Source organism: Mustela putorius, unplaced genomic scaffold (genome assembly GCF_011764305.1).
Source record: "Mustela putorius furo isolate JIRA1106 unplaced genomic scaffold, ASM1176430v1.1 tig00000166_pilon_pilon_pilon, whole genome shotgun sequence".
NCBI lineage: Eukaryota > Metazoa > Chordata > Mammalia > Carnivora > Mustelidae > Mustela > Mustela putorius.
The window spans coordinates 5,655,606-5,668,444 of NW_025421301.1; the positions used below are offsets into that span (position 1 = coordinate 5,655,606).

Below are 12,839 nucleotides of genomic sequence, written 5' to 3' on the forward strand. Positions count from 1 at the left end.
CTTATGATGGTTTGACTTCTGATTTTTGGACTTGACAAAGGTGCCAAAACGATACGCATTCAGTAGAAACCATACTTCAGATTTTGAATTTTGATCTTTTTTCAGGCTGTGGTATGAGGTATGATCTCACTCGTGATGCTGGTTAAAGGCAACAAGTTACTGGTCAGCCATGTGGTCAGGAGGTTAAACAGCCACTACACTTACAACCATCCTGTATCCAGACAACCATCCTGTTTTTCAGTATACTAGTCAAGAAATTACATGAGATACCAGCGTGTTATTAAAAATGGGCTTTTTGTCGATGATTGTGCCCAAGTGTAGCCCAATATAAGTGTTCTGAGCACATTTAAGGGAGGCTCGACTAAGATATGATGTTCATTAAGTGAGGTGTATTAAATGCATTTTTAACCTGAAGTGTTTTCAGTTTATGATGGGCTTATTGGGATGTAATTCTATTGTAAGTTCAGGAAGATTTATACTTAGATGTCCCTAGGTTGAGAGATTAAATTTGTTCATCCTCTCTAGGAGGGCAGAGTTTTAATACAGTTTGCAAGCTTTTAAAATGTTCATCTAGTGACATGAAAACTTTCTAAATATATTGCTCTGTGAAAAGGGTTATAAAACAGTCTATGATATTGTTGCACATTTAGAAGATAGTATTCTGCATGCATAAACATAGGGAAAAGGACCTAGAAGAATATTTATCAAGATGCTAATAGTGGGTAGAGATTACTGGTATTCTTTGTTTTTAATTTTACTTTTCAGTCCTCTCAAATTTTCTGATAGGTAATATTGCTTTTTTGATGATAAAGAAGACCTTAAAATATTTTTAAAAAATTTTCCTGACTACCAAAATTTTGTTATTTATTTTATTTTATTTTTTTAATTTTATTTTTCATTTGAGAGAGAGAATGAGAGACACAGAGAGGGCATGAGATGGGGGAGGGTCAGAGGGAAAAGCAGATATACTTCTGAGCCCCAAGACTGTTGTAGGACTCAATCCTGGGACTCCAGGATCATGAGCTGAGCAGAGGGCAGTCGGTTAAGCAACTGAGCCACCCAGGCACCCAAATTTTTGTAATTTATTGAAAAAAGCTGAATACAGAATATTTAGGGTATTCTGACAAAGTCAGTACAGGACACAGGATAAAAATCATTAAATTCAGGACATGTCCCTGTATATAGAATTCCTGGCAACCCTAAACATACACCAAGGTGTATTTAGGAATGAAAAATAAATTACTTTTTTCATTTTGCTTTCTTTCTTTCTTATTTATTTATTTATGTTTTGCTTTTTTTTCATTTGTAAGAAAATATTTTTTAATTCTCAAACTGGATTAGAAAGGTAGGAATGTGAAAAAGGAGCAAGGTGAGAGTTGATAATGATTTCTATTAGCATTAAGTAAATAAATACTTCAAATAAAAGTTTCCAAGATTCCAAAATTGAGCGATTGCTAATCATAAGTAATGACCTTCACCAATGTATTCCCCCCTTATCTCCTTTTTGGAACTCTTCTATTGCTATATATTTTTGTCTTACTATTTTTTCCCTACTCTTTTTCCTTCTTTCATGCTTGTAAATCTTTAGTGACACCACGTATATTGTATGTGACAATTGTTGCTAAAAGAAGTCTAACTTTTTTTTAAGTCCTTGCTTAATTTCAAGTCTTTCATTTATTTTCCAACAAAGATCCCTTAAATGTGTACTTGAGAAGTTTTTAATCCGATGAATTAGTATCACTTCTGTGCCAGGCTATTTGGTGGATGGAGCCATTATCAAAACTGGGTAATCTTGTTAAATTGCTTTTTGTAGATACTAATTTTTTTGGTCAGTAAGATTTCCAAGAATGCCCTCATTATTCAAGGCTTAATTATCGTGAAATTTTTAAAAGACAGTAAGTTTGGCAGGGACATTGTGACTGAAAGAATTTTATAACTTCCTGATTTAATTCAAAGATAACAAGATAAAGTGTTCATAAATCCTCATAATTGACTCTTCATTGTTGTCAGACTTCTTAATGATACACACTTTAATTATTAGCATGGGAAAGAATGAGAGAAAAGGCAAAACACATTATCATCTTTTCTCAATTATGTGCTTTGTCTAATTCATACTGTAGAAATCCAAATACATTCCAGACGTGGAGAAAGTGTTCTTATTCTGGCAGCCATTGGTAGCTCATTGGTGCTTCAACCCCGTATGTTCAGCAGCCTGCCAGTGGACTGTTTTCAGTCCTCACAAAACAGCTGGGCTTTATAACAGCACTGTTTTGGATTTTACATTTCATCTGAAATACATTTATGTGATTAAATATGTTAACTTACAGCTAGCTGGAAAGCCTTAACTCATTGCTATGCAGTATATTATAAGTGGGATGACCCACTTATATTGGGTCTATTGGCCCAATAGACCCAATTGGGTCTATTGGGTGTATACTGAGTCTATTGGCCAAACCGTTGAAAGAGGATGCTATTAATAATTATACCAGGACAATAGGTATGAACTGGGCTGTAATTTCTATTGGCTCTAGGCAAATCCCAACTCAGATCATTTAAATGGTTTAACCTTTTAACATTACAAGACCTGCAAAAACATATTTTTCCATAGCAAACCACCCCCAAAATTAGTGACTTAAAACAGTTATTGTTTTATTAATGTTTATGATTCACTAGGATTGCTAGGAAGGCCAGGATGCTTGGCACAGCCTTTCTCCATTGTCCTTCACAAATTGTTCACAGTCCACATGTAAAATATGCACATCTCCATCCTAGGTTCCCAGAAGTTTCATCACACTAATAACAGAGTTCAGGGTCCTGTCATCTAAATAAGTTCTAGATGCAAATGAAGCTTCTTGTGATCTGCCCGTTGGGGTGGCTCCTCATTGTAGTTCGATGGAGACAGGGATAGAATAATCATAATCCACACTTCAATTTGAAATGGATGAATGGAAATCATATTGCCCTCAGTGGTTCATGGCAATTCTGAATTGCCCCTGAACTCAAGTTGCCAGGCCACCTACCCTGAAGGCACGGGATATTTTTTAAATGGGGCCTCGTTCTGTTTCCTTAGAATGGTTCTGTAGTTCGTTGTTCTTTTAGGCCTTTGGGTCTGCTCTCTGAGCTCCTGGGTCTGTCCTTTGAGATATCTCTCCTTTTCCATAAGAAATGGTGGTTTTGGCGCTCAACAGCTTTCTCTGTCTGCTTTCCGCCTGTGGAAAGTCGGGGGCGCAGATAAGAATGTTCATTTTGAAGTGTCTGTCCCAAATCATCCAAATAGTCCAGCACCCTTAAATTTTTCTTAAGCTTTCTATGTATCAGACTAATGTTTACGCTGTTAGAGGAAGGACTTACTCATCATTCTTTTTAGAACAGACTTCCCTATATTGACTAGCATGTCCGTGTGTGCAGAACCAGCTCTTTTTAGCAAACCAGGATGGTTTTTTGGGCTCCACTTTAAATCCACTTTAATGATTTAAAGTAAGTTTCACAAAACTTGTTACAACCACACACTTGATTTTTGACGCCAGACCTTATTTTACTTTGGAAATTCTTTACAAGCAAGTCCTGTGCTTTCCATGTTCTCTTTAAATTTTGCTCACAAGCTGAACATTTTCTTCTTCATCTCATCCCCTGTTTTAACTTTATTATACTATGGCAAGTCAGTGTACATATTTGGCATTCTGCCTGGATATCTCTTTCACCAGATTCACAATTCTTTCGGTATATTGTTTTTTCAGGTCACTGAAGATGACAGTGTGTCTATTACATGACATAGACTGTAATTTTTTTTTCTGGCCCATAGAAACAGTTTGTCTTTTAAAACTTCATTCAGCAATATTTTGTAGTTTCCACTGTATAAGACTTACACATTTTTCTGAAATATGTCCTTGTGAATTCTATGTTTTGGAATGATATTGTAAATGGAGTTGTGTATTTTATTTCATTTTCAACTGCTCATTGCTAGTATATAGAGATATAGTTGATTTGTATATATTGGTCTTAGAGCCCATGATTGTGTTAAGTTCACATATTTTTTCTAGTGGATTATTTTGTATGTAGATTTCTAAATATTTTTCATGTTCATGATCATGCATATACAAATAAAAAGTTTACTTTCTTCTTTCTAATACATATTCTTGTATTTTCTTTTTCTTGCCTTATTGTAATGGCTAGGTTCTCCAATGTCATGTTGAATAGAAGTGGCAAGAGTAGATATCCTTGGGATGCCTGGGTGGCTCAGTCATTAAGCATCTGCCTTTACTCAGGTCATGATCCCAGGGTCCTGGGACCAAGTCCCGCATCGGGCTTCTTGCTCAGTGGGGATTCTGCTTCTCCCTCTGCCTGCCATTCCCCCAACTTGTACACTCTCTCCCTCTGACAAATAAATAAATAAAATCTTTTATTAAAAAAGAGTAGATATTCTTGTCTTGTTTCCAGTTTAGGGAAATAGCATTCAATCTTTCACTGTGAAATATGTTGTTAGCTGTGGGTTTTTTCTCAGATGCCCGCTATTAGGTTGAGGAAGTTCATTTCTATTCCTAGTTTACTGGGAGCTTTTGTTATGTATTTTATAGTATATAAATTATACCATATACTAAAACTTGTAAGAGTAATGTCTTATATCTATCAGTTTTAGAAAAAACCTGAACTTTGTAAAGTTTTAAAAGTTTAAGAAAACTTTAGTTAAGGCTAAAAATTTATTATTAACATCATCCAGCTAATATACTAAAGGTATAATCAAAATGTTTGTTGAAAGTTTTCCTTCCATTTCTATTTTTTGGAACAGTTTCAGGAGAATAGGAATTAGTTCTTCTTTAAATGTTTGGTAGAATTCCCCCGGGAAGCCGTCTGGCCCTGGGCTTTTGTTTGTTTGGAGATTTTTAATGACTGTTTCAATCTCCTTACTGGTTATGGGTCTGTTCAGGCTTTCTATTTCTTCCTGGCTCAGTTGTGGAATAAACCTAACCAAAGAGACACAGAATCTATACTCAGAAAACTATAAAGTACTCATGAAAGAAATTGAGGAAGACACAAAGAAATGGAAAAATGTTCCATGCTCCTGGATTGGAAGAATAAATATTGTGAAAATGTCTATGCTACCTAAAGCAATCTACACATTTAATGCAATTCCTATCAAAGTACCATCCATCTTTTTCAAAGAAATGGAACAAATAATGCTAAAATTTATATGGAACCAGAAAAGACCTCGAATAGCCAAAGGGATATTGAAAAAGAAAGCCAACGTTGGTGGCATCACAATTCCGGACTTCAGGCTCTATTACAAAGCTGTCATCATCAAGACAGCATGGTACTGGCACAAAAACAGACACATAGATCAATGGAACAGAATAGAGAGCCCAGAAATAGACCCTCAAATCTATGGTCAACTAATCTTCGACAAAGCAGGAAAGAATGTCCAATGGAAAAAAGACAGCCTTTTCAATAAATGGTGCTGGGAAAATTGGACAGCCACATGCAGAAAAATGAAATTGGACCATTCCCTTACACCACACACACAAAAATAGACTCAAAATGGATGAAGGACCTCAATGTACGAAAGGAATCCATCAAAATCCTTGAGGAGAACACGGGCAGCAACCTCTTCGACCTCTGCCGCAGCAACATCTTCCTAGGAACAACGCAAAAGGCAAGGGAAGCAAGGGAAAAAATGAACTACTGGGATTTCATCAAGATCAAAAGCTTTTGCACAGCAAAGGAAACAGTTAACAAAATCAAAAGACAACTGACAGAATGGGAGAAGATATTTGCAAACGACATATCAGATAAAGGACTAGTGTCCAGAATCTATAAAGAACTTAGCAAACTCAACACCCAAAGAATAAATAATCCAATCAAGAAATGGGCAGAGGACATGAACAGACATTTCTGCAAAGAAGACATCCAGATGGCGAACAGACACATTAAAAAGTGCTCCATATCACTCGGCATCAGGGAAATACAAATCAAAACCACAATGAGATATCACCTCACACCAGTCAGAATGGCTAAAATCAACAAGTCAGGAAACATGCTGGTGAGGATGCGGAGAAAGGGGAACCCTCCTACACTGTTGGTGGGAATGCAAGCTGGTGCAGCCACTCTGGAAAACAGCATGGAGGTTCCTCAAAATGTTGAAAATAGAACTGCCCTATGACCCAGCAATTGCACTATTGGGTATTTACCCTAAAGATACAAATGTAGTGATCCAAAGGGGCACATGCACCCGAATGTTTATAGCAGCAATGTCCACAATAGCCAAACTATGGAAAGAACCTAGATGTCCATCAACAGATGAATGGATCAAGAAGATGTGGTATATATACACAATGGAATACTATGCAGCCATCAAAAGAAATGAAATCTTGCCATTTGCAACAACGTGGATGGAACTAGAGCGTATCATGCTTAGCAAAATAAGTCAAGCAGAGAAAGACAACTATCATATGATCTCCCTGATATGAGGAAGTGGTGATACAACATGGAGGCTTAAGTGGGTAGAAGAAGAATAAATGAAACAAGATGGGATTGGGAGGGAGACAAACCATAAGTGACTCTTAATCTCACAAAACAAACTGAGGGTTGCCGGGGGCAGGGGGTTTGGGAGAAGGGGGTGGGATTATGGACATTGGGGAGGGTATGTGATTTGGTGAGTGCTGTGAAGTGTGTAAACCTGGTGATTCACAGACCTGTACCCCTGGGGATAAAAATATATGTTTATCAAAAATAAAAAATTAAAAAAAAATGTTTGTTGATTTTTGCTTTCAGAAACAAAGAAAATCTAAGAAAAGAATTGGTATCTTTCCACTTCCTAAACTAATATAATATTTCAAAACTCAGTATTACTTTTCTATGTGAAAAACTTTGCTTGTAAAATGAGAATTGAACTTTTCTAATTAGCACCACTAAAAGCTTTTAATTCCTTTTATTTCTGCCAGATAAAACAGAATGTTTTAATATTTAAGAATTCTTTTTCCGGGGCACCTGGGTGGCTCAGTGGGTTAAAGCCTCTGCCTTCGGCTCAGGTCGTGATCCCAGGGTCCTGGGATCAAGCCCCGCATCGGGCTCTCTGCTTAGCCAGGGAGCCTGCTTCCTCCTCTCTCTCTCTGCCTGCCTCTCTGCCTACTTGTAATCTCTGTCTGTCAAATAAATAAATAAAATCTTTAAAAAAATTCTTTTTCCTATTTGACATATACTCTGGACATATTCTGTGTAATACAAAATAATACTGTAGTAATAATTCTCACTTAGTATTGCAAGATTTTTTTTCCATTTCTGTACATCAGTAGATGAGGAAACTGAGCTCAGAAAGTGTGAATGAGGGGTGTCTGGGTGGCTCAGTGGGTTAAGCCGCTGCCTTCGGCTCAGGTCATGATCTCAGGGTGCTGGGATCGAGTCCCGAATCAGGCTCTCTGCTCAGCAGGGAGCTTGCTTCCCTTCCTCTCTCTCTGCCTGCCTCTCTGTCTACTTGTGATCTCTCTATATATATATCAAATAAATAAATAAAATCTTAAAAAAAAAAAAAGAAAGTGTGAATGACATCCCTATCGTTTCTATATCTGTGGTAACTTTTTTTAATAGGATTTACTCAAAGATCCGTTGTACATTGGGCTACGGCAGAGAAGAGTGAGAGGTCCTGAATATGATGAATTTTTGGATGAATTCATGGAGGCAGTTTCTTCCAAGTATGTATAATCTTTATTTTATTTATATTTGAATTGAATTTCAAAAATTTCAAGATAACGTAACATAATGAACTATAGAAGGTGTCCAAGCTTGGTGTAGTATATTTAGTAATTAGAAGTGATTTATATGAAATGCATACACACACAGTCTTAATTATTAGTGACCTAAAGATAAAGTCATGCATCTATCTCAAAAAATGTTGTCTTTGTTGTTGTTCCTGAAGATACTTTTATGAAAATGTTTAGATTGTGTGGTTATTGAAACCCATGATTATGGTGAATGAGACACTGGTCACTGACCAAATTACCTGAGCAAGCTATTTTATGATTGGCAGTCTGTACTTTGTTTCTGGCTGCTAATAAAATGTGGTTTCCAGTCATCTTTGTGGGTATATCTGACCCTTTTGTTGTAGGTAGTGGGGATTGAGTGTGAGTTCGTATAATCCACAAGTCCAGAATGATGTTTAAGAACCAAGACATCCAATTACAATTCATGAGTCTCCGATTAAGTCTATACTATTTGATTAAAATGTATTACTCTATTACACCTATTTTAAGTAACATTTAATTGTGGGCCAAGTGCTACTATGAAGTTTTCCAATTTTTTTTTTCTTTCAGCAAAGAGACTTCCATAAGTTAGTAAAGTATTCTGAGAGAATTTTGTCACACTAATGGGACAGCCATCCCATTTGTTATTGTGCAGCCACAGAAACCATGGGCTATTTTAAAACCTGTATGTTGCCTTGGTTTTTCATAGGAATAAACTCATCAGTAGAATCAGCTGTAACTAGAGACATAGTTTGGGGTTTTTTTTTATTATAAGGTTTAATTTTAAGAAGTTGTATGCAACAGCAGAAAGTGCTTTCGTCAGCTTGCACAATATTTAGAATGCGTTGACTCTCTCATTGCCTAAGGTTTCAAGGCAGAGTATATTTGCCAGTTAGTATGGGCTACTTTTTAAAAACATAGGCCTGATTTATTTATTGTTGTTATTAGCTTATTTGGTTAAGCTGTACTTATTCATAGAAATAGTTGAGGAACTGTACAGTTTAACCTCAAGATTGCATGGTACAGTTAATTGCTAGTAGTTTCTTATATAAAATTTAATGTTTTGAAATTACCCATAACTCTTTAGATAGCAGTGTTAATTGGGAGATTATGTAGAGAACATTGCAATGTTATGTAAAATAAAAAGAAAATCCAGGTCTTATCATGTTTGTCTTTATTGTCTATTTGTGTAAGTAGAGTCTATATATACAACTTGAGTATACTTTCAAAGAAGCTGTTAAACAAGTTTATGAACATAGTTTATATGGCTTATATACTTAAGTGCTGATGAAATGAAAAGAAAATAATTCCATTTGGAATCAATGAGAAGCTTTCCTCAGAAAATGAGATTTGAGCTAATTTTGAATGCTCTGTGTCAATATAGAGACAGTAAAGCTTTTTTTTTTTTTTTTTTTCAAATAGTGAATTGAAGGATTACCTAAGATCTTTGGTAAAGAAATGATGATTGACAAAATCAGTAATTTTAAATGCAGAGTATACCTATACATCAGGAGTTCTACCATAGATTCTTCCCAGAGAAGATTCACAAAGACTTTTCAAAAGTAGTTTCTAGCATGCTGCTGCTTTGGGAAAAGTTTTGTAGAAGCGACACCTAACATTACCCAATTAAATTGGGAAGTGGTCCTGAAGATAAGCCCAACATTATTTAAAAAGAAAATGTAACCTAAATTCAAAGTGAAAAATGACTGTTGCAAGTTGAGTTACTCAGGAATCCCATTCTAAGATGGCGTTAAGGAGTGCCCTTAGAATGAACCCCTTTGGAAGGTGGGGGGACAGAAGGGGTGGATAAAGGGAGAAGGATAAGGTAGATGATGGTAGTGGATAAAGTGAGAAGTTAGGCTTTAGCATAGCACCACCAACAGCCTTGGACAATTTCATTAGAATCATTCCTGTGTGCCAGTTAGGTACTTAAGGGGAAACTACTTTCTGCCTCTCTCTACCGCACCATACTTTGCTGCTGTTTTTACTTACTGCATTCGCAGGTTTGGGTGGGGCAGTTTCAGATTCTTCCTCTTAACTTTCTTCATAATTATACTCTTTACCTCATAGGCCACGGACTTGATATGGGTGTTGTGGCAGTTACTAATAGTGTTAGTCTATTCCGATCATACATTTGGGGACTGAGAAAATCACCAGGTCAGTCTGTGGTGCTAATGAATGGGACCCATTATGAGCTAGACTTTGGCCAAGGCTCCATTTATTACTGATTTCCAAATGCCTTTACTCTAATGAGGAGGATGATGGCATATAGAGGCTTTTGGTCTTCTGGTATCACTGTCAACTCTGTGGCCTTGAAATGTTTGGGTATTCCCTGCCCCCAGAGCATAGTTACCTGAATAAAGAGCTGTAGGTCCCACTGGAGAACATTTGAGGGAATTATTACCCCGTATTCTTACCATGGTGTTGCAGTTTCTTTCCTTCTGGATTTTTGGCTTCTTACATTAGAGGGTTCTGAGTCCAAAAATTCGCTGAGGCATGGTAGTTGAAAAAGATATGGTGACTTCGTTGGGACAACTTCCCTCAGATTTGTTCATTCATTCTTGATTTATTTTGATTGTACACATTCACTGGTAGACTTGTCAGCTGTCTGTTTTGTACCTGGGGATGCTGTATCCTTTAAACTACCTCAATAATTCTCTGTGTGTCAGCCCCCCACTATGATAATTGGGTTCTTATGATAATTGGGTTCTTATGATAATTGGGTTCTCCTGGCTTCTCATGGCTTCTGATTCTCATCTGGACCTATCATCCCCGTTGCTATCAATGAGCCCAGTTCTAGAACAGCATTCCCTTCTGTCAGTTCTGGCTTTCAGAAGAGAATCGCCACAGAATTTGTTAATATGGAGATCTTCTCACTGGTATCTTCCTTATGGCTTTGGTAAATGGTGTGGTAAATGGTGTGTTTCCTGGGTCCTCAGGGAGAACATAATATCTGATGGGTTTTCTGGCCTTACATAGCACTTGTATTCTAGAATGTACTCTCAGAGCTTTGTGATCCCCTCTTCTGCCATCTGCCATAGCATTTCTGGCATTTCAACAACATTTAATAGGAGTCATTACTTTCCCCATGTTTCCAGGAACCACTCTAACAAGTCAGTTTATGCCATCTGAGATTCTTACCGGTTGTAAATCCTATAGTTCAGGAGAGTATCTCAAATCAATAAACTTTTTCTTATCTAACTAATGGTTAAATTCTAACCTCTTTGAGCAAACACACTCAGAAATTAATCACATATATACTCTTCTGGTTAATATAAACCAGCTAGATCTTGCAGTTCCTTTGTAGAATATCCTCTTTCTTTCTTTGTTAGGCCTAATATGTCCTAGGTGGGTTATATTGTGACATAACCCTTGTTATGGGCCTGTGGGTCTGGAGAGGAGGTGAAGGTAGATGAAAGTTAGGGTGGTACATGTTGTCTGAGGAGGAAGAAGCTTCTGTGTATAGAATTCCCAAGGAGGAAAGGGCAGACCATTTTTGTGGCTTCAGAAAGTTTTAGGGAATCTGGGAATTCAAGATTTTGGGAGGCATCAAACCAAATATCTCCTGTGTCAGGATCCAACCAGGATCCTGACTTAGCAGGCCTGCCTTGCTGAAGTTTGTGAATATTTGAATACTGTGATGATTAATCTTTATTCGTGGTGATTAGCTCTCTCCAGCCAGAAGCTGTAGAATCTGAGAGCATTTTTATATCTACTTGGGAGGTCCTCTGGTTTTTACATTGATGATTGCTTGTCCTCAACTTTTTGTGATCTTTTCCTGTTGTCCATATAGTTAGTATTTCTGCTGTATTTCTCAAACACCTCACACATCATTCTAGCTAAAGAGTTCCCTTCTGCAGATATACTGTCTGACCCTACTATGGTGAGAGTTGGAACAGTTGGACTGTCCCCTGTGCCGGGCATTCTCTCTGCTCCACCTCCCACCAGGAACAGGGTCCACGTCACCAGCCAGGCAGTGAGTGATCCAGCTGCAGAGCCCCATCCTATCACCAGCTTTCTCAGACCAGTCCCAGTGCTGTCACAGATGAGATTATTTGAGAGGCAGATTCTGCATGAATTTTAGTGTTCAAGAGGTTTATAAAACATGCCCTAGAGATCAGCCCCTAACGAAGGGGTACAAGGAGGCAGGAATGCGCAGAGGGGTGAAGGCCCAATGACACTTTCCACGTACCCCATGGGGAACTTTGGAGCTACAGTGGCTTTTCAGATGTGCCTCCAGTTGGGCTGGGGTGGCCAAGCCTTTATAATCCTGAATTGTTTGGTCCTTGGATGTGGGTCAGGCTGAGAAAGGAGTATGACCTGTGATATAGTATTCTCTGCAGTGGACACAGTCCCTGGGATAGCAGTGGAGGATCTCAGTGCCATGTCACGGTGGTCAGTACAAAGACATTTAGATAAAGATAAAAATTAAGAAAGAAAGTTTCAAGGTTGTGATTATGGTGTGTCTTGAAATCTGTTAACTACACCATTTCTGATATTCCTTTTTTTTTTTTTTAAGATTTATTTATTTGTCAGAGAGAGAGAGAGAGGGAGCATGAATGGGGGAGCAGCAGGCAGAGGAAGAAGCAAGTTCCCTGCTGAGCAAGGAACCCTGAGGCAGGACTCCATCCCAGGACCCTGGGATCATGACCTGAGCCAAAGGCAGATGCTTAACCAACTGAGCCACCCACACGTCCCTCTGATATTCTGTTATCAAGCCATATGACAGACAAATGCTAGACTCTGCAAAATATTTTTGGTTTAGAAATATTGGCCAGTGCAGCAAACCACTGAGTTGCCTTAGCTACCTGTGCCCTAACAGGATCTAGATTTCTCTAGTACAAATGTCTTGTCAAATGACTTAGTCTGTCTTTCTTATTGCTTTGATTCATTTTTTTAAAATATTTTATTTATTTATTTGAGAGAGAGAAAGTATGAGAAGGGGGGAGGGTCAGAGGGAGAAGCAGACTCTCCGCCAAGCAGGGAGGCCAATGCGGGACTCGATCCTGGGACTCCAGGATCATGACCTGAGCCGAAGGCAGTCGCCTAACCAACTGAGCCACCCAGGTGCCCTGTTTTGATTCATTTTTACTTGTTAAAAGTCAAGCA

At 37.9% G+C, this 12,839-nt stretch overlaps 1 protein-coding gene across 1 annotated transcript in view; it reads left to right on the plus strand.

Moving 5' to 3' along the window:
* The window catches only part of ME1 (malic enzyme 1), a 186,331-nt gene that overhangs the window by 81,442 nt on the left and 92,050 nt on the right, over positions 1 to 12,839 (plus strand). The window contains exon 6 of the mRNA XM_004773607.3: positions 7,579 to 7,682. Within this exon, the coding sequence (XP_004773664.2) occupies positions 7,579 to 7,682 (104 nt within the window). The remainder of the gene's footprint in view (positions 1 to 7,578; positions 7,683 to 12,839) is intronic.